Source organism: Sarcophilus harrisii, chromosome 3, assembly GCF_902635505.1.
Source record: "Sarcophilus harrisii chromosome 3, mSarHar1.11, whole genome shotgun sequence".
Lineage (NCBI taxonomy): Eukaryota > Metazoa > Chordata > Mammalia > Dasyuromorphia > Dasyuridae > Sarcophilus > Sarcophilus harrisii.
Window position 1 is genome coordinate 551,911,954 of NC_045428.1, and position 27,242 is coordinate 551,939,195.

Here is a 27,242-nt window from a genome sequence, read left to right on the forward strand (position 1 = left end):
TGAAGATAATCTGGTTTGATAATCCTCTGATTATAAATGGCAAACAGACATAAAACAGGAAATTCCATGTTCACCAAAAATATTTGCTTATGTTATGAAGGATGACCTAAATAAATAGGGGAGATTTCCAATCAATATCAAGCTCCCCCAGAAACTCTAATTTGCAGAAGACTTTGTGCTGATTGTGCCAAATTTTAAAATATTCACTCATAGGAGTCCTCATAGGAGAACAGCCCCAATAAACCACAAAGGAAAAACAAAGTGGATAAAAAGTGACTATAGCCCTAATTATGACATGGAATTGGACAGTTAATCCATTGAGTTAGTCCATTAGTACATGGTAGGGTAGGGGAAGAAGCATTTATTAATTGCCTACTATGTGTAGATTTATTGAGTTTTATAAATGTTACTTCATTTCAAGGAAATTGAGGCAAACAGAAGTTAGGTGACTTACCTAATAATAAGTGTCTGAAACAAGATTTCAACTTATCACCCAGAATTCAGGCTCATTTCTCTTTCCATTATGTCACTTAGCTGCCTACATATATGGAAATGTATAGGAGCAGGAGAAAAGTGAGCTAGAACTTATGTGAGAAATGGAGTAATCCAGTGACTGCGAGTTGCTTATCACTGAAAACATTTATCTTTTTAATGCTTATTGACTCCAGTGATGTTAAATGGTTTTGAATCATTGAGTATCATGATCTCAAAAAAAATTAAAATTGCAGGTGATTCAACAGAGAATTAAATATGCTACTATACCAATGTACTGGTGAGTATAAGTTGGCAGTCATGTACTATTCACCACGACTTGTTGGGTGGTAAGTAGCATAAAAGTTATCAACAGTGGCACATAGGACCAGAAAAGGAGGTGGGATGGTTATTCAATGAGAATGAGGGATGACAGATGGGCTATTCGGGTCCTAGATCATCGCTACCCAAATCTAGAAGTTTACCTCTGGTACATGAGTTGGAGCTAAACAGAGCATTTAATAAAGGAAAAGGACACAAATTACACATGATAAGAAAGCATGGATGGGCTGGGATCTGTCCAAGTGGACAGAGTGCCCCCGCCATTGGATTACCACAGTAATCCATCTCTGATATACTTTATGACGCAGCCAAACTGGACCTTCTACAGGACATTCTATATCCCATCAGGCAAATGAGTCCTGGTTCTAGTGTCAAAGATCAGAGTTGAAATACTGCCTATAATGCTTCACAATATGGGTGACCATGGCCACATACTTAACCTCTTTGGGTCTCCGATCCCTCATTTGTCAAATGGGGATGTGGACAATATGGCATCTATGGTCCTTTCTAGCTCTAGCTCCATGAGCCTGTGATTGCTCAATCTTTGCCTAGGATGTTTCTCCCCTATGCCTAAGGTATCCTCCTCCTCCCCTTCACTTCTTAGAATCTCTAGTTTTCTTTAGGATTCCTTTCAGATGTTACCTCCTCCATGAAGGATCCTGATTATTCTCGATTCCCTTTAATTATTATGTTCTTTCACAATTCCCCAATTCTCTAATTTATATTTTGCTTATGTCTATATATAGGAATTTGTCTCTCACCACAGAACATAAAGATTTTGAGAGCAGAAACTGTTTAATTTTTGTTCCTGTATTCCCAGGGGCTAACAAAGCACCTGGCATATAGTTAGCACTTAATAAATGCTTGATGATTTGATTTTTACCACAGTGTAGTAGAAAGAACACTGGATTTGAATACTGGTTATACCATTTAGTACTTGCAATTTTGAAATGTGTGGCCTTGGATAAAACTGTTTCTATATAGGGGACAAGATTGTATGATGTTCCAGCCCTAGATGGTTGCTTCTATGATTACCCCCACCCCAGTTCTTCTTCTTCTTCTTCTTCTTCTTCTTCTTCTTCTTCTTCTTCTTTTCTTCTTTTCTTCTTTCTTTCTTCTTCTTTTTTTGCTGAGGCATTTGGAGTTAAGTGACTTGTCCAGGGTTACACAGCTAGGATATGTATTAAGTGTCTGAGGTCAGATTTGAACTCAGATCCTTTTAACTTTAACGCTGATGCTCTATCTACTCCCAGCTCTACTTCTATCATGTCAGACATATCTGGATATCTGGATACTATGATGCAGTGGTCCCTAAAGCCATCCCTCAGTTTCTTGGTCTCGGTTCTTTTCACATCCTTTCTCATTTGTCAGGGAACCTAGGACTGGATACATCGCCCAAATACAAATACAATAGATTGTCTGATGGGATCAAGGACAGCAGGACTGTCACTTTCTTGTTTCTAGATGCTGGATTTTGGTTAGGAAGCTTGCTTTTAAATATGGTGTTTGAGCTTCCTCAGTGAATTCTTCTCACTTGAAAAATGGGAATATCTCTTCCTGGCTAGCTATCCCATGGGGGCTACAGCCGAGATCCAAAGAGAGGATGTTTATAAAACCCTACAGAAATGCTAATATATTCCTAACCTAAGCAATGGCCAAGTTTAAACACCAAGACAAAAGAAATCCTTTGCTGAAACTTCCCAGGAAACATAGTAATGTGATAGTCCAAAGTGACTTTCACCCTGAGGAAGGCTACTTCACTTGTCCGGGCCTTTTAGCTGCTTTGGAAACTTCAGGTAGAGTACATCTAAGCTCCTCTCCTCCCCCCAATCCCAAAGAAGTCATCAGTCTGTCCTGTCCCTCCTCCCATCTTTTTGCTCCCTCTCCCTCCCTCTCTCCCTCTTCTCCCCCCTCACCTGGTCCCTGATGGGATTTACTGAGATTCCCTGCATTCCAGTCGAATCACTGGCTGCTTTTGCAAGCAATGGGGCCCTTGTGGGCAGGCGGGGCAGGGCAAGACTGAGCAGCTTGGATGCCAACCTGTTTCCTCCTTTTCCCTCCCCGCCCCTGCCCCCCACCACACACAAATCCATTCAGCGTCCTCGCCCCCCCTCCTTGCCCCATGTCAGTCAGGGGCCTCATCTTACCCTCTGGAGGGGGGGCCCTCAAGTTATTACCTCTGCTCCAGCTGCTCTAGGACACTCTGGTGTCTGCCTCCAGCCCTGACGAAACATGATGGGGACCCTCTCCTCTGGCTTCCTGCTCTGCAGCCTGCTGCTCCTTCTCCAGAAGCCTGGGGCTCAGGGGCTATCCCAACAGGTCAGAGGTAAGGGACCACTCTGAATCTGCTCCTAGAGTGTGTCAGAAGGCTTAGGTGCCTGGGATGCAAGGGAGATTAGGGCCATCGAAAAGAGCTGCTTCTTTGGAGACACAGTGGGCCTCCTTCAAGGCGCACTTGCAGCCTTCCAGGCTCAGGAAGCCCTGTGGGGAGAAGGAGTTCTTGGAGCAAAGGGGACAGGATAGAGATAGGGAGACAAGGGCAGAGTCCAGAGAATAGGGAGGTATGGGGACAGGATCAGGAACAGAAAAGCAGAGATGGAGCAGGGGCAATCAGTAACAACAACAATAATAATAGCTAGCATTGATTTGACACTTTAGTGTCTGCAAAATGCATTCTACTTTGTCTCATTTGAGCTTCACAAGAACTTTGTAAAGAAAGTACTGTTATTATCTCCATTTTTTAAAATGAGGAAACTGAGTCTAGAATAGGGTAGGTTACTTGTTCAGAATCACACTAAGTGACTGAAGCAGGACTGGAACTCAGGTTTTCCTAATTTCTAAAATCAGTCAATGTTCTATTCACTGTCCCACCTAGCAGAAGGGGGAGGAGTGAAATTGAGGATAATTAGGGTAGGGGTTGGGGTAGGTTGGGAAGCATGAACAAGGTAAGAGAGAAGGCAGGGATGGAGGCAAAACCTGGTATATAGCAGATGCTTAATAAATGGTTGTTAATTGATTGTTTTATCTGAGCCAGGGATAATGGCTGAATTGGGGATAGAAATTAAAATGGGCTCAGAGACAGAGTATTAACAGAGGCAGAGAGAGGGGAAAGAACAGGGGCAAAGACAGAAAGAGAAGGCAGGAATGGGCTCACAGCATGATAGATTTAAAGCTGTATGATTTAGAATTCATTTAATTTAATCCCCTCACTTTATAAATGGGAAAACTGAATCCCAGATAGAATGAATGAGTTGCTGAAGGTCACAGAGATAGAAGAGACATGGGGGTGAGGTGGGTAGGGAAGGAATAAGAACAGAAACAGGGAAAAACGGTGGAGAAAGGCAGGAAGGGAGTAGGGACAAGGAGAGAGTTGGAACAAAAAAGACACACAAGACTAGTGACAGAGACAGAGGTAGGAGGAGAGAGATGGGATCAGGTGCAGTGATAGAAGTAGAGAAATGGACAAGGGAAAAAACAACGTCAGGGACAGAGATGGGCACAAAAACCATAACAGTACCTGCTGGGAATTCACACTCTTTCTTTTGCCATGGCTCAATGATAGACACTCAGAAAAGCTTCATTCACTTCTCCTCAATAACATGCTTTGATTCTTGGAAGGAAGTATTCAGGGAGCCCAAATTTAGTGTCCAATTGTGCTCTCCCTTCTTTCACCCAGACCTAAGTTAATTCCAGATTTCATGTAGGGATGGCTCCTCCACCATGCTTCTCAGACAGCTAGAGTTTAGGTAACTGGGAAGATGTGGCCATTGAGTCCAGCTAAGAAGGTTCGGTGTCCACTCCATTATAATGTATTAGATACTTACCAGTTTGGTGTACTACAATTTCAGGATAATCTGAATCCAGGGAGAGGGCTAGAGAAATTTTAGTTTCTAATACCACCATTTCCTTAGACTTCCATGTTCAAAACCATGTTCAAAAAGGTAATTTCATTATCTTTCTCTCCCTTATTTCTCAGTCAGTTATTATGCCCTATCTTTCTACCTCTTCATGCCCTTATAATCTATCCCCCACTCCATTTGCCAGCATGTGAACACCATTTCCTCATGGATGTACACATACATATATACACATGCACACACTAACACTCACATATGCGCACGTGCGCACACACACACACACACACCCCTAGCTAAATCACTTATCTTCCCTACTTCCCTGGTCAGGGAAACAGAATTAATTCCTCTGACTTGACCCTTATTATTAAATGCCTGCATATACATATTGCTTTTAGGGAACCAATTGACCCTAAGTAATGTTGTTTTACCTTATACCACATTTTCACAGAATCAGTTTTTAATGCTAAGTGAGCTTTGTTCTGCTTGGCTACTGATGGCAGAATTAGTTAAGGGGGAGGAGGAGGAGGTTTAAAGAGGCAGATTTGGGGTTTAATATAAGGAAGACTCCTTGACAATCAGAATTGTCTAATAATAAGAGGGTCTGCCTTATAAAGTGGACAGATCTTAGCCTAGAGACTGCTTGTCAGGGATGGTGCAGGGGAAGAAATCCCTCATTGGTCAAGATGAGATGATATGCTAATCCTGAGATTTCACTATTTAGCATGAAAGAGTGGGGGGAAAGTACTAGGTCTGAAGTAAGAGGACCTGAATTTGAATTTTAACTCTGATGCTTGCTATCTGTTTGACATTAGGCTCTTAATTTCCTTAATTGGGTCTCAGTTTCCTTAATTGTAAAATGACTAGATGACTTCTCAGGCACTTCCCAATTTCTTGATTTATGATCCTAATACTTGTGTGACTTTGGCCAAGCCATTTAATTTCCTTGGGCCTCAGTTTCTTCATCTGTAAAATGAGGGGATTGGTCTAGGTAACTCTAAGATGACTTGACTACAAAGTTATTTGTCTAATATTCAAGGCCCTCCATCATCTCTTGCCACCTTTTTTTGTCTTGTCTCACAGAACTGGAGAGTTGGAAGAGACCTCCGTGATCCCCTGGTCTAACATATCATAAATTAATCTTCATTCTAGCATATCAAAAGAGGTTACCAAAGTGCTGCTTGAGGGCTTCAAATTGTTGTGTATTCTAATTCTTTATGCTCAATCTTATTGCTTTTGTATCTCAGTGTGTAACACAGTGCTCTGCACACTGTAGGTACATGTAGCATGTACCTATATGAATGAGCACATATTCTCTCAGAATATTGGATCAAAGAGTGAGAGGGCAATTTTAGGGAATGAAGTGATCCATCCAATAGTGCCAGGGCATTGGGACTTGGGGCAGGAAGACCTAATCCTAAATCCTCACACTAGTTGTGTCATCCTAAGCCACTTAATTCTGTGTCTCATTTTCTTCATTTGAGGAGATTGGACTGAATGGCTTCAGCAAAACTCCTCCCAACTAAAATTCTGTGATTCTATGAGTAATCTCTCTACTTCCCCCAACTCTACTCCTGGATTCTGGTGCTATCTATGTGGTCAACTCATGTCTCAGAGGCACTGGATCTGTAGGAGAATTAGTCTTTGGATGAAGGATGGTGGATGGGAGGGTGGTACCAAGGAGTCAGGGAGGGTAGGGAAGCTCCATCTTCTCCTGCATCAATGAAGGTTTGAAGCATGAGTAAATTGGATCCTGGTGTGGGCAAATTGTGCTTCACAGGACTCTCCTCTGTGCTACAGTTTCCAGGATGAGGTTTATTTATATGTGTAACCCAATTCAGAATAGCAATCAATAAGCAAGCATTTGTTGGGTGCTACTATGTGCTACAATGTTAGAGTGGGAATACAAAGACAAAAGTAAGAAAGTATCAGCCCTGCAGTAGTTTAAATTCTATTGTTTATAGCATGTTTTCAGAGAAATAAACACAATAAATATACAAAATAATGTGTGTGTGTGTTTGATATCTGAAGAAATCAGGAAAGACTGCTGTAGGATAGGAGCATAATGTCAGGACTGAGAGGGTTCTTAGAACACAGGATGTCTGAGCTGGGAGGGTCCTTAGAACACAGAATGTCAGAACTGAGAGGGACCCAAAAATAAAGAATGTCAGAACTGAGAGGGACGCAAGAATACAGAAGATCAGAACTGAGAGGAACCCAAGAATACAGAATATCAGGGCTGGGAAAGTCTGAAAAGGTCTTTCCTAACAGAAAATCAGAACTAGAAGGGACCTGAGGATATAAAATATTAGACTCCAGAGAGAGCTTAGAGATAATCCAAGCTTTTATTTTATAGTTGAAGTAATAGCTCAGAGAAGGGATATGACTTCATTAAGATTACACAGCAAATTAATAGGAGAGCCAGGATTGTAAGTCAAAGCTTCCTTACTCCCAGCCCCTTATTTTTTCATTATACTTTATTCTATCCTCCAAGATTCTTGAATCTGTGGTTACCCTGCTGGGATTCTAATTGACTATTAGCTCTCCTATCGCCCCACTTCCAACCCACCATGGATTGGATAAGTAGGAGAGGTGGTGAAAGATGGGGAAAACTACCCCTTTGGGTGTATTTAGGGAACAAAGTCAATCAACAAGCTCCTTAGGAAACTCTGTTCCAGTACCTCAACTTGCTTCAAACTGTAGGGACCATCCAAGCTCTAACTTGGATCAATATTTTGGTAAGTATTGACTGTGAGTTTTTCTTCTGAATTTCTTAACATCTAGATGCTTTCCCAGGTTTGGTCTGGAAAATATTCCTTGGTTCCTTTTCTTATAAATTTCACCATCTTCCTTTCCATAAACAGGGCACCTGTGCAGGACAAGGCCCACAGATCTGGTGTTCATCATTGACAGTTCCCGTAGTGTGCGGCCCCATGAATTTGAAAAAGTCAAAGTCTTCTTGTCACAAGTTATCGAATCCTTAGATGTGGGGCCCAACACAACTCGGGTAGGGGTGATCAACTATGCCAGTGCCGTCAAGCATGAGTTCCCTCTCAAGGCTCATCGGACCAAGGCCAGCCTCCTGCAGGCTGTGCACAAGATCGAGCCCCTTTCCACAGGCACCATGACAGGTCTGGCCATCCAATTTGCCATCAACAGAGCCTTCAGTGAGGTTGAAGGAGCTCGAGTCAAGTTCCCAGAGATCAGCAAGGTAGGTGTCAATTATAATTTTTTAGCAGTCTTGGTGGTGACTTTCTTTGGCCATCTTGGTACTAGATTCTAAGCCTCTTCAGCACAGGAAGTGCTTGTTCTCCATCCTATATTGTGTCAAGAATTCTATAGGGATTAAATCATCCTTTTGGTGATGGTGGTGGAGATAATGGCAATGGTAGGTGATATTAAGTGCAGTTTTGATGATGGTAATGGAAAAGAAGAATGACAAGGATGATGAGGATGTTACTGTGATAAAAAGTGCATTCATATACCTTAAATGTATGGATTCTCTGACAAATGATGAAGTTCTATTCAAGATTCCACTCCCGGACTCAGTAAACATCAATGATTTCTTAGTACTTCTAGGATCAAGTGTGAACTTGTTTTTGGTATTTAAAGCTTTTCACAACTTAGTTCCAATCAAAAAAGAGAATTATTACAGGAGAAGGAGATTAACTGCTTTTGCTTGGGCCCAGAGGGTAGAATTAGATGGAATCTGGAGAAAGGAAGGTTTAGGTTTAACAAAGGAAACACTCCTTAACAGTGACAAATGAGTGATCCCAAAGTAGAAAAGCCCACTTTGGGAGGGAATTTATTCACTGGAAAGAGCAGAGATGAGGCTTCATGACCATTTGTTAGGGATTTTGTAGACCAATCATGACAAGCCAATGGGCATTTCCTTAGTATCTTTTTTTGTACCAGGCATTGTGCTAAGCACTGGGGATACAAAGAAAGCAAAAACAATTCCTGTTCTGAAGGCCTTCACACTCTAATGGGGGAACACAACATGCAAGCAACTATGTAGGAGATAAACTGGAATTGATCAACAGAGGGAAAGCAGTAGTTTTAAGAGGGACTTGAAAAACTTCTTCAGGATGTAGGATTTTATCTGAGACCTGAAGGAAGCCAGGGAAGCTAGGAGGGGGACATGAGGAGAGAGAGAATTCCGGGCATGAGGGGCAACCAGTGAAAAGAAGATAGTAGTCAGTCAGATGGAGTGTTTGAATGCAAAGATCAGCAAGCAAGTCAGAGATTCTGGATCCTAGCGTATGTGAAAAATGTAAGAAGCTGGAAAAACAGGAAGGCATCAGGTTATAAAGGTCTTTAAAAGCCAAACAGGGAATTTTACATTTAATGCTGGAGGTGTAATGAGTTAGGCTTCTTGTTCAGATTGTGCCAGATGGCATCTGAGGCCTTTTTGAACACTGAGATTCTGTGGTCGGGAGGCCCTGCTCTCAAGGATCTTACAAACTAATTGGTGAAAGATTGTGTATAATAATTAACAGAAAGAGGATGATAAATGCAAATAACAGAGGCAAAGATTGCTTTGGAATGTGCAAGTCTTCATGGAGAAAATGGTTCCTGAGTTGGGCATTGAAGGAATGGAAGAATTTTAATAGACAAAGGTAGGAGAAATCTGTTCTAGGGATGAGAGATGGTATAGTGAAGGCAAAGAGTGGGAGGGAGGGGATAAAACAAAAGAATATGGAATGGAGAGTTGAATAAGACAAAGCAAAAAAAAAAAGGTAGGTTGCATCTGGACTAGGCAACCTCAAACAGAATAATATAAGAGTAGTTGATTACATCATGCTTCAGAATTATAAAAGCTATTTACATATATTATTTTGTGTGGCTGTAACAACTCTATGTATGAAATAGACCTTACGAATAAAGGACCATGACGTTCTAAGAGATGAATAAATTGACCCATGGACACATATCAGAACTGGGGTTCAACCCTAAATTCCTCCTGACCCAAGAATAGCAGCCTGCCTCTCAGTAGTGACAGCCACACTTTATTCTATGGGAAAAGTTAACCTAGAGCAGGTTGTATAGATGAATGATGTCATCAGAGTCTTGAAATGGGGCCATTACTAAGACATGATATGATGGACAGTTTGGAGATGGGATAGAATTGAGAGAGGAAGATCAGCTCATTTGTACTTACAATACCTGGGGGAGCATAAAGGCAAGTATTTATAGTGAAAGGGGAGTTAAAATAAGTGAGCAGAAATGAAAAAGATAGGAGGGATGGGAGAAAGATTTTAAAAGATGGATTGGATTTTTGAGGACTCTCTCAGTTCTGATATTCTGTGTTCTAAGGTTTCTCCCAGCTCTGAAATTTTGGGTTCTAAGGGTCCTCCCAGCTCTAATAGCCTATGTGCTAAGGCCCCTTCCAACTCTGACATCCTGTGTTCTAAGGATCCACCCAGCTCTGACATTCTGTGTTTGAAGCCCTTTCCAGTTTTTTTAAACATTCTTTGTTCTAAGGCCCCTCCCAGCTCTGATTCTTTCTGTTCTAGGCTCCTGCTCAGCTCTGACAGAGTTTATTCCATCATTTAAAAGTAAGAAGCTTATTGCATCTATAAGGTGGGGCCTCTTCATTTTGTGGCTCCTGCTGTGCAGATGTGGGACTGGTTTGGGTTAGATCTGCTGGGCTGTGAGCACATGCCTTTCTTTGCCTCACTCACTGCCTTCTTCCCCAGGCCTGGAAGGCAGACAATTTCTCCACATAGAAGCCTATGATCTGTTCCTGGGCCTTGAATGCCATCTTGCGGCCAAAGATGGTTAAGGCTATTTGAAGAGAAGACTAGGCAAGGTCTAGCATCCAGGCTTCCGTGAAGCTCCCTTGGATGGCAAGGACTGGAATGCACCCATCTGTTCCAAAACCCCCTCCTCCATTAAATTGTTGCTTTAATACATTTCCTGTTAGGGAGCTCATGTCCAGATCTCTGTAGTGGCAGGAGAACTATTTCCCACCAGACAGACAATTCTTGGAGATGTTTCCACCAGTGATGATCTTGCCCAAGAATAGAGGGAAGTTTGCTAACACAGAGGTTTTGCATCCTTTTTTGGGGATGGGGGCGTTAGCAAAGATGGCTAGAAAAGACACCTTTTACCTCTCCCCCTAGCTGCTCCCCCTTCTGCTTTGGAGCTGAAGAATGAGTTAGAGCATCTTTTGGAGACATCTTCTGGGTGCTACAAGGAATTACAGAATTGGGGACCGTGGAAAGTTATCCAGCAGTAAGAGGATGCAATTAGCTATATTTAGAACCTGACTTTATGGCTTACTTTTATTATTTAAAGGTAGCAAGGCTTAAGAGGTAAGAAAACCTGTGTTTAAATCCCTCCTCTGGTATTCTCTGGCTGTGATGGGGAAAAACACTTAACCTTTCTAGCTCTGTTTCCTCATTTGTAAAAGGTGATTCTAGTCACTACCTCATGAATTTGTTGTGAGATTCACATGTTCAGTTGAATAGGGTTGAGCCCATTTTAACCCGATTGCCTTAACTAGTTAAGACTGTATCTAGAACATTTAAAAGACTTTAAAAGATTAAAGGTGTAAAGTTTTTGAAAACCATTGGATAAAGTGAAGTAACAGGAGCCTCATTATAATGTGCTGAGAAACTTGATCATGCTTCTCGATTTTATGTATAAATTATCAAGTTGAGAAGGAGAATGAATCCCAGGTGTAATTGTAAAGCACTGTGCAAACTTTTAAGTGTTCTAATGTCACTGGTTTTTATTATGCTTGACTATGTGATCTTGGTAAATCATTGAATTTTGGGGGGATTCTATTATTTCCTCTGTAAATTGAAGATCTAACATCTATGACCTGATGATGTTAGGATCTATTTCCCATGAACAATTAGCCAACCTTGTTAAAATAAGCTAAATGGTCACTCAGCATTCCTATCTACAGAAGAGAGTATCCTGACCATACTTATAACTGATGGATGATGGAGAATATCCTGGTGTGTCATAGGCAGAGGTGATAGAGAACTTTATCCTCCCCAAGGAAATCATTCTTTGCAACAGATACTAAGATCTTGTTTGTTTGGCCTTAGATCTCAGCATCCTAAGGGCTATTCTCCATAGCAACATCTTCTCTTGACCTTACTTTTGGACTCAGAACTTTCCCCACCTTATATATGGTATAGTGAATACAGATCTGGACTTGAACCTCTTATTATCACATCCCATCTTTGATGTATTCAGAATTGGTGAACTTTTTGTGATCTATTTATTTTGATTCCGGTCTATAATTTACAGAGAACAAATCAATCTGCTTTGGTAGAGGGAATTACCTATAACAATAATGTCATAGGTCTAGCTCCTATATATTAAAGAACCATGAACTAAAACTTCCCTGACCCCAGAATTCCCATGATCTCCTATTTCTCCTGGACCTGCCTGATCATGAAGCTGATTTAACTCCCTGAATTCCAAGTTCAGCTATATCTAACTCATGAAACTTTTCTATCAAAAAGCACTAGTGACTTTCTCATTGTTAAATGAGGTGTCCTTTGATTTTTGTCTTCATTCTCTGAGATCTTTTAAAGATGCTGCTACTGACCTCTATGCTTCTGGAGTCTTTCTGTGTCCTTGACTTCTAAGAAGTTATCCTTCCTTACTTCTCCTTGAATCTCTGAAGTTACTCTTAACTTTCTTTCTTTCACTTTGATTCTCATCTTTTATTAGATCTCTCCGCACTTAGCTCATTCCACTCCTTATATATGTTATTTCTCAAGATCTGTTCTTGGGCATTTTCATTTACTCATTCACTCCTCCTCCTCCTCCTTCTCCTCCTCCTCCTTCTCCTCCTCCTCCTTCTCTTCCTCCTCCTCCTCCTCCTCCTCCTCTTCCTCTGTCTTTCTCTTTCTGTTTCTCTATTTATCTCTCTCTCTCTTCTTTCTGCGTATGTCTCTCTGTTTTTGTCTCTGTATCTCTCTCCTTTGTGCCTCTATCTCTTTGACTCACATACAAACATATGGACACACAGATAGACGCACATATATCCCTTGAGTCTTCTCTTCTTTCCTGAACTCCAGAACTATATTTCTAGCTCTCCACAAGACATTTCTATTAGGATATCCTTTTGGGACCTCAAACTCAATGTGATCAAAACTAAGCTTATCATCTTCCCTTAAATTATCGCTACCTTCTAACTTTGTATTTTTGTCCACAACATCAGTATTCCCCTGTCTCCTTTGTCCCCAACCTCGAGGTTATATGGCTCTTTCTTCTCTTTCATACCTTGGATCCAATCAATTACCAAGTACTCTTGAGTCAGCCTCTGGGGTATTGCTTGCATCTGTGCCCCTCTTCTCTTTCCACTTTTGCCATTCTTGTCTAAGCCTCCATTATCACCTTCCCAAGCTGTTGCAAGAGCCTTCTAAAAGATTCAGAGCTCTATTCTTCCCTGACTTCAATTTCCCCATAACACATCAGAATAATCCTTCTTTTGCATAAATCTGGTAATATCTTTTTTTTTTTTGCTCAAATATCTTTGGTAGTTCCCTATAGCTTAATGAGTAAATGAATGAATGAAAACTTTTATTAGGTGCTAACAAAGTGCTAATCATTGTGTTAAGTGTTATGGATATAAACAGAAAAGTAGGACAGCCCCCTTTTTTGAAGGCACTCACTTTCAAACAGAGAGAGATGAAATACATGAGAGATTTCGGCTGTAAGTCAGATGGATGCAAAGGTCCCTGTGGTCTTTCGGTTACAGCTTACCATGGTAAAGCAGTTGACAATGCATATTTTAAAATGTTATTTCCTCTGACAAAATTCTAGCTATTTATGATGTTGAGCCGCCCGAATACACAGAGGTCTTTTATGGTGAGAACTTTCATTTCTGTTTAGTGGCTGTGGCTGCTAAGGAAGAAAGGACTGAGTAACCTGTCCGGTTGCTCTCTTGGCTTCCTGGGATGGTAACTCAGGGGCTCAACTGTAGGGTCAGAGGTTGGGGGTGGGGAGCTGCAATTCTTGGGGTTCTTGGGCTCAGTTTCCTGGCATATTTCTGTTGGGATTCTGAGAGGAGGTATTAAAGTGATGGAAGTAATTTAACTCATCTGACACATGCCCCCCAAGGCATCGAGAGCGCTTTGCTGCTTCATTTAGGCTGTTTTGCTTGCTCCATGAGTGGCAACTGGTTGGCAGCTGGTGGACAACAAGCTTGGGAATTAAGCTCAAACTCTTCTGCCTGCTCCCCAAAGCCCTTTACCATCTAACATCAGCTTATTTTGGCAGTCTAGTTACACATTATACTCCTCCTTGAACTTTACACTACAACCAAACTGTGTCATTTAGACAATTGATCTCTCATCTCCATACCCTTGCCCACACTACTTCCGTCCTCAGGAGGGAATTTCTACTTATATTTCAAAGTCTCCCTCAAATGCCACTCCCTTCAGAAATCCCTTCCTGAGTCATTTTGCCTGGAATTTTATCTTTCCCCATATCCACTTATTAGAATCCTTGGCTTCTTCCAAAACTCAATTTCAATGTCACTTTCTGCAGAATGCCATTTTATGTTCTCTCTCCTCCTAGGAAACTAGAACATTTGGTGACCCTCTAAGATTTTCTTCCATCTACTCCTTATGCATCTTGTCTGTTGTTAATTATTTATAGTTATCTCTCCTACTAGAATGGAAGCCCCTTGAAATCAGGGACCATGGTTGCCTTTCATTGTTTCCCCAGTGCTTATTTTAAAACAGTATTTGCTTAATAAATATTTGTCAATTAGTTGATTGATTATCACCTATACATCTTGTTGTTCAATTGTATCTAATTCTTCATGACCCTATGGACCATTTAATACTCTCCATGAGGGTTTTTTTTATTTTTGTTTTTGTTTTTTGATAAAAAGTTATTTGACAGCAGCGTGAAGTCAGGGCAGCACATAAAGAAGGGAGCTCTTAGCATAGATATGGCTTGGAGTCAGTGGTCCTGACCCCAGGTACCACTAGGAATTCTCTAGCGTTTTGCTGAGTAACTGGTGACTCTCAAAGTGTTCTTGGCTCAGTATGAGACATTTATAGATCTCCACCCTTGTGGATTCCCCCTTATATCATGGCAGAATTCACCATGTCCCTCACTGTGGGGCAGGCTGTCAGTAAGATCATTCTCCTCACCTTTTTGAAAATAATCTTTGATTAGAAATTGTGGAGGGGCTTTTCTGGGAGTTGAAGGACATATTCAAGACATTCTTCCTCTGCCCCTTTTGAGTCCAAATTAGTAACTCTAAAATGTTCTGGCTGCAGAAAAGATAGGGGATTGTGATAGAATATGCAAGATCTTTATGAAATACTCTTATTGAATCAGGTTTTGGTAGAATGGACTGGATTCATTTGTGATGAATTAATGATGATGATGATAGCTAGCATTTATTAATACTTGCCAAGTACTTTACAAACATCATCTCATTTGATCCTACAAGATTATTATTCAATTTTACAAATGAAGAAACTGAGGCACAGAGCAATTCATTGAATTGCTCAGGATTACACGACTGATTTTGAAGCAAGATTCAGAGTGAAATCTTACTGATTTACTTACAGTTTCCTCATCTGTGCAATGAGGGGGTTGAACTTAATTGCCAAAATCCCTTCTAGCTTTAAATGCTATGAATTCTGGAAAGCTGGATGCAACATATAGCGGGCTTCCTCTCCTGCCCACCCAGATTTTGTCCCAGATCTCCTTCTATGTGGTCAGCATTCCTGAGATGTCTACAGGTTATTTGGGGCAGAGGAGGGAGGAAGTCAAAACCACATGTGGGACAAGGAGCCATCTCCCCTGGTGGTCATAGCACCTATTGCATGCTAACCGGAAGAATAGCATCACTAGACTTCCAGAAAGCTCCATCATTCCCTGACCTGATATCATTTGGGTTCTATTGTACAGTAATCAGTGAGCAGAGGTTCTATCACCAAACCATATATTTAGGCCAGTAGCAGAGCAATCATCCCCATAGACTCTTCTACAGTCAAGCTGTGCAACATGGAAGAACTGAGAGCAAACTAGAGTCAAATCCCTCCACTGATACAGCCTAGCTGCATGATGCTGGGCAAATCATTTAACCTCTTCATTCTCAAGCTATTCTCTAAGGCTATCTAAATTGCAGAGAAGGGATTAACCTGCATCGGATGAGAGAGTTTTCTTACCTGGAAGTCCATTATAGCATTGAAATCTCTGGTCTGTTTCCTCTCTATATTTCCTAAGACTTAACTCTATTAGAATTAATTCCCCAGCAGCAGGTGCAAATTGTCTGTGTTCAGGTCCATTTGTCTGCCCGGCATGGCAGCCATGGCATCTACTCTCAAGGGAGGCTGTGTCTCAGGTGGGCTTCTGCATCTCTGCTTGTATATTCCATCTTTGCCGTGACAGCTCAGGAGCAGGTTGCAGGTGCTAGTCCCAGTTTCGCTATATCCTGGTCTTCTTTTGGAAATCATGACTGTGTTATGGTCTTGGCCAATATGTCTAAGCATGGAAAGTATGTGCTCATGCCAGGGACCTAGTGGGATGGCCGGAAGACTTGCTGAGACCCTGGTTAGATCCTCTCAGTTCCTGATTGTGATACTATAAAAATCCCAACAAAAGAGACTGCCGATCTAAAACAAAAACAATCCCTCTAGTCCAAACCTTGGAGACTCTTTTGCTGCCCTGCAGACCCTGTTAAACAGAGGTTCTCAGCCCAATCCATGTTATGAAATTCCTTTGGCAATCTGGTCAAGCCTGTGGGCCCCTTCTCAGGAAAAAATGATTTTAAATAATTAAAAGAAATGCTAAATTTCAGTTAAAGATCAGTGAAAATAAGGATGTAATTTTTTCTTATTTAAGTTAACAGAGTCCCTAAAATCTATCCCTGGTTTTCTTGGGGTGGGGGGAGTCTATGATCTCCAGAATAAGACCTTCCATTCTAGCTGAGATTCAAGTTCATTAACTTCTATCAATTATGGGGCAAGGCTGTCAAAAAACTGGCCTCCTCCTCTTCCTCCTTCTTCATCATCATCATCATCATCATCATCTTTTTTCTTCTTTCTCTCATCTTCTTCTTTTCCTCCTCCTTCCTCCTTCCCTTCTTATCTTCCTATTCCTCTTCTTACCTCATTTTCTCCTCCTTCTGCTTCCTCTTCCCCTTTTCCTTCCCCTTCCCTTTCCCTTTCCTGATTTTCTCCTTCTCCTCCTCCACCTTCTTCTTGTTGTTCTTCTTGTTCTGCTTCTTCTTTTCTTCATCATATCATCATCATTATCATCTTTCTTCTCTTCCTTCTCCTTTCCTTCTTCTTTGTCTTCCTATTCCTCTTCTCCCCTCATTTTCTACTCCTTTTGCTTCTCTTTCCCTTTCTCCTTCCTAATCTCCTCCTCCTCTTCCTTCTCCTTCTTTTCTCCTCCTCCTCCTTCTTTCTTTCTTCTTTCTTCTTCTTTACTCCACAGGATTAGATCCCAGTGGACTCTGCTTCCCCAGAGAATGTGGGTAAGTCAATTTGGGGGAAATCCCTAATGTCACATCTCACAAGCAATTTGTTTTCCTTCATTTCCCTTTCCCCCAAAGGTGGCTATCGTGGTGACAGATGGTCGGCCTCAGGATGGCGTGAAAGATGTCTCAGCCAGAGCTAAGGAAAGTGGTATTGAGCTCTTTGCCATTGGAGTGGGTCGTGTGGATAAGCACACCCTGAGGCAGATTGCTAGTGAGCCACTGGAGGAGCATGTGGACTACGTGGAGAGTTACAGTGTCATCGAGAAGTTATCCAAGAAGTTCCAGGAGGCCTTCTGTGGTGAGGAGGAGGCATCTGGGCAAAGGGAGTAGATAAGAGTGTGGAAGCTTGGAGAATAGAGTGAAAGGAGGAACAGGGTGCAGATAAAGGAAAGGGTGTCAAGATCAGGGAATGGAAGAGAGTGAAGGGAGGTAAAGAGAATGGAATGGGAGAGCTGGGAATGGAAAGGAGGAGTCAAAGGGGAAATATAACACAGAGGAGGGTATGAAGGCAGAAGAAAAGAGATGAAAGTAATGGTATATTAGGGGAATGGGGGAAAGTCAGGGGAATTGGGTTGGGATTAAGAAAAAGAAGAGAGCAAAGAAGAAAAGTCAGGGTACAGATAAGGATAATGGTGGGATGATTCCTGCCATATGCATTTAAGCAAATTGTTTGCTGTCTGTGAGTCTCAACTTCCTCCTCTGTGAAACAGAGGTGTCCATTCAGGCCCTTCCCAATCTCACAGAGAGACCAAAGCAATTTATAAAAAGATAAAATAGCACATAAGTGTAAGGAAAGAAAAATTTCTTAGAAAATCAAGTCCACGGGCTTTGCTGCTCCCTTGGGATTTCTCTGAAGATTTGGTGAGGTTGGAAGGTTTGGAAAAATTCCATTCCATTCCATGAATATTTACAAAAGGTCTTCTGTACTCAGCAATTTGCTCAGACTTAGGAAAGATGCAGAATTTAGATAAAATCAGGTCCCTGCTTTCATGGAGGTCACAGTCCAGCAAGAGGATGAGATGCAAATACAGAGAACCCTATCATACAACAGAATTATGATAAGTCCATTAGAGGGGTGTCAGATGAAATATAGTATGAAATTTGAGGAGGAAGGACCTAACTAGGAGAAATGATTAGGGAATGCTCTTTGGAGGAGGCAGCATTTAAGTAGGGCTTTGAAAGTTGTGTAGGAATTCAAGAGAGAAAGAGGAGGAGGAAGAGCATTGTAAGTATATAAAATAGTATGAACAAAGATCTGGAGATGAAGAAGTACTAAGTGTGTGTGAGGCAGAACTTAGTTCAGTTTAGCTGCAATATAGAGGAGAGAGAAGGAGATGGGGGGAGAGAGAAAGAGAGAGAGAGATACACAGACAGAGAAAAAATATATATAGCGAGAGAGAGGAGAGAAAAATATGTGTATATATATATATATATATATATATATATATATATACACATAGGAGAGAGAACAGAGAGAAAGATATATATATATATATATAAAAAAAATATATATATATATATATATATATATATATAGAGAGAGAGAGAGAGAGAGAGAGGATAGAAGAAAGATATATACACAAAGAAATATATATGTATATATGTGTAGAGAGAGAAAGAGATAGAAAGAGAGAGGAGAGAAAAATTATATATGTATATATATATATATATATATATATACATAAAGAGAGAGAGGAGAGAGAAAGATCTATATATATGCACACAGAAAGAAATATATATCATATATATATATATATATATATATATACAGAGAGAAATATATAAAGTATATATATGTATATATAGAGAGATAGGAGAGAGAGAAAATATATATATAATAAATCAGAGAGAGAGAGAAGACAGAGAGAAAAATTATATATATATACAAAGAGAGAGGAGAGAGAAAGATATATATATATATATACATACACATATATGTATGTATGTATACACATATACACACACAGAGGTATGTGATAAGGCTCAAAAAATAGCTTGGTGCTATAAATATTAATAAATGTATTCAGGGGCTTAGCATAGTTTGCTGCCAGCACACAAAGGGCTTGAATTCTGGGTGACAGGAGGTTAAATTTTGTTCAGTGGATGACAAGGAGCTGTCAAGGATTTTTGAACAGAAGAATGGCCTGTCTAGCTATTGTTTGCACAAAAAAGATTAGTCTAGTAGATACAGGAAGGATAGGAGAGAATGGAGCTGGAGGGCTTTCTTACAAGGCATTTAATCTTGTAATCCTGGGCAGCCTTAGTAAGGGGTAGAATGGGAGCAGAAAAGATGGATGGAGATATTACAAAGGAAAACTTAATGAAATTTAGTAAATAGAGAAAATTAGTGTATCTGAGAGGTAGAGAAAAAAGAAGAATCAAAGAATCTTTGGGTTACAAACATGGGAGAATGGATGAGTGATGTTGCCATTGACAGAGAAAGTAAAGTCATAAAGAGATGGGAGGCAATAAAGTTCATTTTTTACATGTTGATTTTGAGGTATTGGTGGGACGTCCTTTCAGCAGAAAATATAGGTCTGGAGCTCAGAAGAAAAGCCAGGGGTGGAGACATATACCTGGGAGTTGTGTGATTGGACATGGTAGTTGGCAAAGGAGGAAATATAAAGGGAGAAAAGGAGAAGATTGAGGTCAGAGATTTAGATCACCAACCTTGAGGAGCAGAAAAGAGGAGAAGTCAAGTAGGAGGATGTTAGAAGTTGTAGGTTAGGTGTCAGTCTGCATTGGCAGTGAAAGTTTTTCATTAGGTATTCTCAAGCCTGAGAAAGAAAGAAAGAAAGAAAAGAAGGAAAGCAAGCAAGAAAGACAGAAGTGGAAGAAAAAAAGGAGGAAAGAAAGGAAGGAGGGAAGGAGGAGGAAAGAAAAAAGAAAGTCGAAAGAAAAAAAAAAGTCAAAAGAAAAAGAGGGAAGGAAGGAATAAAGAAATACAGAAAGGAAAGATGGAAGGAAAGAGGAAAATAAAGGAAGGAAGAAAGAAGGGAAGGAAGAAAAGAAGAAGGGAATGAAGGAAGAAAGAAGGAAAGAAAGAGAATTTAAAATTAAAAAATATGTATGAAAAGAAAAGAAAGAAGGAAGGAAGAAGGAAAAGAAGAAAGAAGGAAAAAGAAAGAGAAAGAATGAAAGAAAACGTGATTAGCTTAGATCATTCAAGGGAATATTTTTCCCTCCAGAGAGAAGGAGGGAGGTGGAAATTTAAGTCCTCTTGATGACCAAGAATCCATCCTAAATCTTTGTCTCCTTCTTTTGTAGTGGTGTCGGACCTATGTGCCACTGGAGATCATGATTGCCAACAAATTTGCACGAGTTCTCCAGGCTCATACACCTGTTCCTGCCGGGATGGTTTCATCCTGAACAGCGACGGGAAAACCTGCAGTGGTCAGTGCCCCTCAAAATCCCCATCCCCATTACCTGGAGTAGGAGGGAGGGGTCATATATTGGGATCATCAAGTGGGAAGAGAGACAGAAAGGCCTGTAGCCAATGTGTCTAGGAAGGGGGTTGTCTACATTTTAGTCACATAAGAGCCATTTGGGGTTAGAGTATGGTGCTCATCTTGATAAGGGTACCCATGACTCCCTTCTAGTTGGCCCCAGGATGCAATGTAGACAAAATCTCTGGGCCTAAGGCTGAGGATGCTTTCCCCGTGAAGCGAGTTCCTCGTCTGCAGTGTTCTGTGGTCTTGTTAATCACCAGCATCTTTCTGTCCCCAATTGCCCATCACACAGGGCTGAGTGCAAAGCACAGGGACATTACAGAATGTTATTGGGAGAACTGGGCTTCCCTATGTGTCTTCAGGCCCTACTCAGAAGGAAGGTTCTGATAATCAATCAGGAACCTCTAGATCTTTGGAACCATGGCTTGAAAGAAGCCAGGTGGTGGATGGAATATGAAGTTTCTCGGTAGTTGGCTCAGGGCATGGAATGCTGCACATGGAGTCAGGAAGACCTCAGTTAAAATCATATCTCACCTCCGTACTAGCTGTGTTGACCTTGACAAATTCCCTTAATTTCTTTCTAGTTTCAGTTTTTTCATCTGTAAAATGGAGATAAAAATAGCTCCTGACTCATAGGGTTGTTGTGAAAATCAAGTCAGGTAACGCATGAAAGTGCTTGATAAATCTGTTACTCCTGTGGTGGTTAGGCTTGAGGAAAGTGCTCATGGGGCTTGATGTTGAGGGACGGGAGGGGGGATGATTCAGAGCTGGCTGGGCTGAGCTGGGAGGTAAGGAGAAGCAAGGAGAAACCTTGGGGAACATCAGGCTTATTCAGATGTTGTAAATGGACACAGATTCTGGAAGCTAACTACCAGACTGGACTTGTGGACTCATTGAGCTGGAGGGTCCTTTGAGACCACCTAATCCAAACACTCCATTGTTAAAGATGAAACTGATTTAACTTAAAACCATGTGTCTTTCCCTAGAGCAGAGGATCCTGTTAAGGAAGGATTAGGCATGAAAAATTGAAGTCAAGCAGTCATTCTTTTAGCGAGAGCAAGAAAGAGCCTCCACTGACTGAGACCATCCACCGTGGTCCTGGAAATCCAGGCAGGGAGAGGCAGCAAAAGAGTTAATTCAGCAGAAGTGATTGCAAGGGTCAATGTTGAAAAATTACCCATGCATATGTTCTGTCAATAAAAAGCTATAATTAAAAAATGTAAAATAAAAGAGTTAATTCAGAAAAGTGTCATGCTTTTGCACCTTACCTCTCTGTTTTCAGTCATTCTTCCCCAGCCAGCCCCCTTGTACTTTCCCTGAGTTCTTCTTTCTCATTCATTCAGGGAAAGGATGTGGTGGTGAAGGACTAAATCTAACTCCCCAGGGTATCTGTGATTAGAAAGATGCTTGAAGGGGGCCATGCTTAACCCCAAAGGATGAATCTTTAAATAATGGTAGAATTTCAGGCAGTGTGACATTTAGGTAGTAAAGAGATTAGGGAAGCACTTCTTGCTACTTTTCACCTTACCATATAGGTGATGACCTCCTTTACCCATGCAGAAAGCTGTCTATAGGACCAGTTTGGGCCTGGCTGTCTCCCCAACTAGTCAATAAAAGTCTCATGTAATCTCTCTTATATCTTCTCTTTTATTTCCCTCTCCCTTCTCTAGCCTGCAGTGGAGGTGGTGGAGGCTCTGCCACTGACCTTGTCTTCCTGATCGATGGGTCCAAGAGTGTCCGCCCTGAGAACTTTGAGTTGGTGAAAAGATTCATCAACCAGATTGTGGACTCATTGGATGTGTCTGACAAGTTGGCCCAGGTGGGCTTGGTACAGTACTCCAGCTCAGTCCGGCAGGAATTCCCCTTGGGCAGGTATAAAACCAAGAAGGACATCAAGGCAGCAGTCAAGAAGATGTCCTACATGGAAAAAGGCACCATGACGGGGGCGGCTCTGAAGTACCTCATTGATAACACCTTCACCATTTCCAGCGGGGCCCGTCCCGGTGCCCAGAAGGTGGGCATTGTCTTCACCGATGGCCGGTCCCAGGATTACATCAATGATGCAGCCAAGAAAGCCAAGGAGCTCGGTAGGACCTTACTGTCCTTCTCAGGGGGATAATCAGCCCCTGTCATTTTTTTTTATTCGGCTGTAGAAGTTGTTTCATAGGAGCATAGATTTAGGGTGTGGAAGGATTTTAGAGGCTCCTAGATTTTAGATTACACACCATAAAATCTAATTCAACTCCCTCCTTTCATAGCAGAGGAGCTTGAAATCCAGAGTGTTAAAAAAGTTGGCCAAAGTCACACAGAGAATAAAGAGCAAAATTAAGATTTAAACCTCGGTAATCTCACTCTAAAGTCCTTACTGTTTCTACTATAATATACTACCTTTCTTCCCTACCCTTCCCTCCCTTGCAATCTTCCTGTCCATGGATTAGACATCCAGGGTCCCAGCACCCTAAAGGCCATTGCCTTTATCCAGTTCATACACTCAACCCCTTTGAGTTGACTCCATTCTGGATTATTGGTTTTGGGGGATATAGAGGTCTGGAGTCAGAGTTGGGAATGAGAAGGGTATGGTGGGATGGCAGACTGCCATTATAGGTATGGTATGGGAACTTTGTCATTTATTCAGTAAGAATGATAAGTGATAAAATGATGATGAATGATATGATAATGATAAATAATGATAAAATGATAAAAGCCTCCACTGATCAAAACCCAGATGAGTAAAGGAGGAGGTTGTTGATAAACAATCAAGTGAAATAATGTATATAAAATGCTTTGTTGATGTTAAAACTCTCCATAAATGTCACTCATTACTGCTATTGTCTTCCTATAACTGGAAAGAATGTAATCTTGGATGGTTTCCTGGAGGAGGTGGGACTTGAATTGGGCATTAAAGAATAGATAGAGTTTGTCTAGGAAGAGGGACTTTAAGGTATAAATGATAGAGAGAATCACAAGTTCAGATTTAGAAGGTAACTTAACTGAGACAATGGGAACCTTGGGTGAAGGGGCAATCTTTCTGCTCCATGAGGGCAGAATCAGGGAAGCAGAGCTTTACTCCTGCCTTCGGGAGCCATGATCCTTCTTCTCCTTTTAGGGTTTAAGATGTTTGCTGTGGGTGTTGGCAATGCAGTGGAGGATGAGCTGAGGGAGATTGCTTCAGATCCCGTGGCAGAACATTACTTTTATACTGCTGACTTCAAGACCATCAACCAGATTGGCAAGAAACTCCAGACAAAGATTTGCGTGGGTAAGTTGGAGGAATGGGAGAGGAGGACACTGGAAAACCCTGTTAGGAGAGGCGCAGGTGGGCTTCTTTAGGCCAGATCTGAAGGTTATGTCATTTTGTCATTGGAGTGGCAACAGAACTAAACAGGAAGACAAGCAGGTACCATCATGGGCTGGATCATGGGCAGACAAGGTCCAAAGTCCGGCAACAGAGTCCTAGGTCGGGAGACTGAGGGACAAAGGGTTTCATCAGAGAGTTGGGCTGCCAGTGATTGAGGCTCGAAAGTCTTGGGAAGAAGATATAAGGATTGTGAAGTCCATATGGTCACCTAGCATGGCCCATTCTTGTACAGGGGTGGGTGAGTAGATCAATTAGTGAGTGAGGCTCTGGTCTAGCTCCATCCTGCCATATTGATTTATAATTTATCTGGAGGGATCATCGAGGCCATCCCTGAAATCCACTTCACCTACTTAGAAGCAGGAAAGGGCCCTATCAGGGTCAACAACATATTTCTTGGACTGGAGACTCCCCTAACCCTTTGCTATCTCAGAGGGACTCCCAACATCTTTCTCAGTTCTTCTTTAAGATTCACAGACTGCACACATATTTCCTAGCATTCACAAGAACTCCCAGTATTCCCCCTCACACTGAGAACAGCTCAGTCTTTCTTCACTTCTTTCCCCTGCCCCTGACAGACACAACTCGCATCTGCCTTAATACTCACAGGGAAACTCACCTCCTCTTTCAGTTTTCCCATAGCAATGACAGACTTTGGCAAGCTTCTAACAGTCCTAGGGGCTTCAGGCATCTCCCTCTGCTGTCTCGGCTCTCCCAGTGACTCCCGGTGTGTTCCCCACCTCTGCAAAGAATTCCCACACTTTTTCACTTCTCTAACCACAGCAATCACTAGGATACTCTCAACACCCTCCCAGCTATTAGAGAAACTCCCGGGATCTTCCCTGATTTACAAAGAAAATAACCGGAGTATCTGTGGACTAAAAGAGATCCCGAGTTCTTCTTAGGAGCTGGGGAGATGATGACTCTCATCTGCCTCAGCTCTGCCCTAGCTCTCACAGAGACTGGGTCTTCCATGGCCTCCTTTGCTGGTTAAAAGCCTGGGCCTGGTTGGATCTGAAGAGGGGAGGGGTAGGTGATGGGGACTAGCTGGCTCGGCTTCATCTCTCTCTTGTTTTGGATTTGATCCAGAGGAGGATCCGTGTGCCTGTGAGTCCATTGTGAAGTACCAGAGCAAGGTGGAGGAGCTCCTTCAAACCTTGACACAGAAACATATCCTTTTCTGTGGGCATGGGTTGGGCTTCTGAGAAAGGGTCAAGGTAGGCCCTGAGATGGAGGACCTGGCAGCTCAGGCAGAAGGAGAATGGGCTTGGGGCTGGGTCTTCTCATAAGATACTTGGCTATCTCTGAGGATACCAGGATTCAAATTAATTCAACCCAATTCAATTTAACAAGCATTTCTTAAGAACCCACTTCTCCAGGAAGCTTTGCATGATCTTCCTAATTGATAGTGTCACCTAAGTGTTTTGTATTAAACTACCTTATATTCTCTCTCTCTGTCTCTCTGCCTTTGTATCTCTTTCTCTTTGTGTGTTTCTGTTTCTGTCTTTCTGTCACTGTCTCTGTTTCTGTCTCTCTTTGTCTCTCTCTTTCTCTCTCTGTGGCTCTCTCTCCCTTTCTCTCTCTCTCTCTGTCTCTCTCTCTCTCTCCATGTTTCTCTCTTGTCTCTGTCTCTCTCTGTGTCTCTTTCTTTCTCTCTCTGACTCTGTCTGTCTGTTGCCTTTCCTCTTTCTCTTTGTCTCTGTCCCTCTCACTGACTTCAAAGTTAGGAAAACTTGAGTTCCAATTCTCCCTTTGACATATACTAGTGCTTTATAGAAAATGCTTTCAGATTCCAGGGGGACAGATAACCTGCGTAATAGAGTGAGTTATTTTTCCCAGGGAGCTATTGAAATAACATCCAGTCCCTATCTCTATCCCAGTGTATCTATATTCTCACTCCCATAGACTGTGAGTATAGACAATTTCATTCTTTATTTCTGTATCCCAAGGACCCAGCACAGAGCCTGGCTCCACAGTAGGTACTTAATAAATGTTTATCAATTAATGATTGAAGGAGCTTTGCCGGGTGTTAGGGATACAAAAACACATAGGAAACTGTCCCTACAGGCAACCTGATTCAATTTAAAAGTTAATTGAAGGATGGTGAGGAAGAGCTGGACTTCCTCTTTGGTTTCCCCAGGAAAAAGTGCTTATTATGTGTGCTAGTGGAGGGGCACTTCTGAGGATGGAGCTGCAGAGAGGATTGGCCTTGGATGGGTCTGCTGAGGCAAAAGCTTGAAATGTGGGATTCTGAGGGCTTGTTCCGCTTTTTGTGTGACCATAGACTCTCTGGACCTCATTTCCTAATCTCCAATTCTACAACATAGGTAGAAGCTGGAGAAGAGACAGGAATTTGCCACCAATGGAACAAGGATTGTGTAGATGGCCTGAGGAAATATCCAAGCATTGGGGATGAGGGGGCAAGCCAATGGAAGAGCATAGAGATGGGGAGGGGAGAAGACTGCTTCCGTTACAAGGGTGCTATGACTGGACCCCAGTTGTCCTTCCTTAATCACACTCACTGGAAGCTGTATCTAAAAGGCTTACTGCCCTGGAGAACAATGTGATTTAGGACCTGATGAAGAAGGCCTGATCTCTCCCTTATGTTCCTCCTGGTTTCCTCCTTCACATATTGTTCCATGCTGGGGGGAGAGCAGCTCAGCCACCTCCTCCATCCTTCTTTCTGTAGCTGAGAATCCAGTCTCATCAGCATCCTCCTCTTGGAGGAGATGATAGGGGGCTGGGAGGCTGGGATACTCGGGGTAGGACTCTTGGGGGTGTGTGCCAGTCTAGCCAGTCTTTTCTTCTAATGTGCATCTAGAAAACCCTGGGAAGAGGCATGAGTGTGTGTGTGTGTGTGTGTGTGTGTGTGTGTGTGTGTTTGTGTGTGTGTGTGTGTGTGTGTGTGTGTGTGTGTGTACCCAAAGGAGTTTTGATTTTCATTTTTATTGTTCAAAGCGTAATATATTTCCTTATTTTGGGTCAACCTGGACTTGACTATGAGTTCTGTGGGCCCTTCTGGTGAACTCCCATTTTCTGTTTATAGAGTGATTCTATAGAACTTAATTTAAGTGTTAAATATATATTAGAGGAGACTGGGTTTCTGGCTGAGAAAAAAATGGGACTCATTGGAATACTTTTATAGTGTGATTCCTTTGATACTACTCTGGATTCTTGTAAAGAAGATCAAGATATACTTAGATCTAATGGAGATTCTTGGACTTCTTGTCAGTCCAGAGATTAAGATGAACCCATAGTGGATCTACCTAAAGATTTCAATTTAATTCAATTAA

At 41.8% G+C, this 27,242-nt stretch overlaps 1 protein-coding gene across 1 annotated transcript; it reads left to right on the forward strand.

The window, feature by feature from the left end:
* Nucleotides 1-3,045: 3,045 nt before the first annotated feature.
* Nucleotides 3,046-26,674, forward strand: MATN1 (matrilin 1). The gene is made up of 8 exons (XM_003765496.3): nucleotides 3,046-3,139; nucleotides 7,532-7,878; nucleotides 17,221-17,443; nucleotides 20,413-20,538; nucleotides 22,265-22,681; nucleotides 23,701-23,853; nucleotides 25,039-25,119; nucleotides 26,472-26,674. The coding sequence occupies exons 1-8, from the start codon at nucleotides 3,046-3,048 to the stop codon at nucleotides 26,519-26,521; spliced, it is 1,491 nt and encodes a 496-aa protein (XP_003765544.2). The 3' UTR covers nucleotides 26,522-26,674.
* Nucleotides 26,675-27,242: the final 568 nt, after the last annotated feature.

Bases quoted from the DNA above. Each gene is read 5' to 3' on its own strand.
- MATN1 (XM_003765496.3), top strand. From the start codon at position 3,046: ATGATGGGGACCCTCTCCTCTGGCTTCCTGCTCTGCAGCCTGCTGCTC. The intron at 17,444-20,412 runs GTGAGGAGGAGG...CTTCTTTTGTAG, and splicing joins GTTCCAGGAGGCCTTCTGTG to TGGTGTCGGACCTATGTGCC. The intron at 25,120-26,471 runs ATATCCTTTTCT...AATCACACTCAC, and splicing joins TCAAACCTTGACACAGAAAC to TGGAAGCTGTATCTAAAAGG.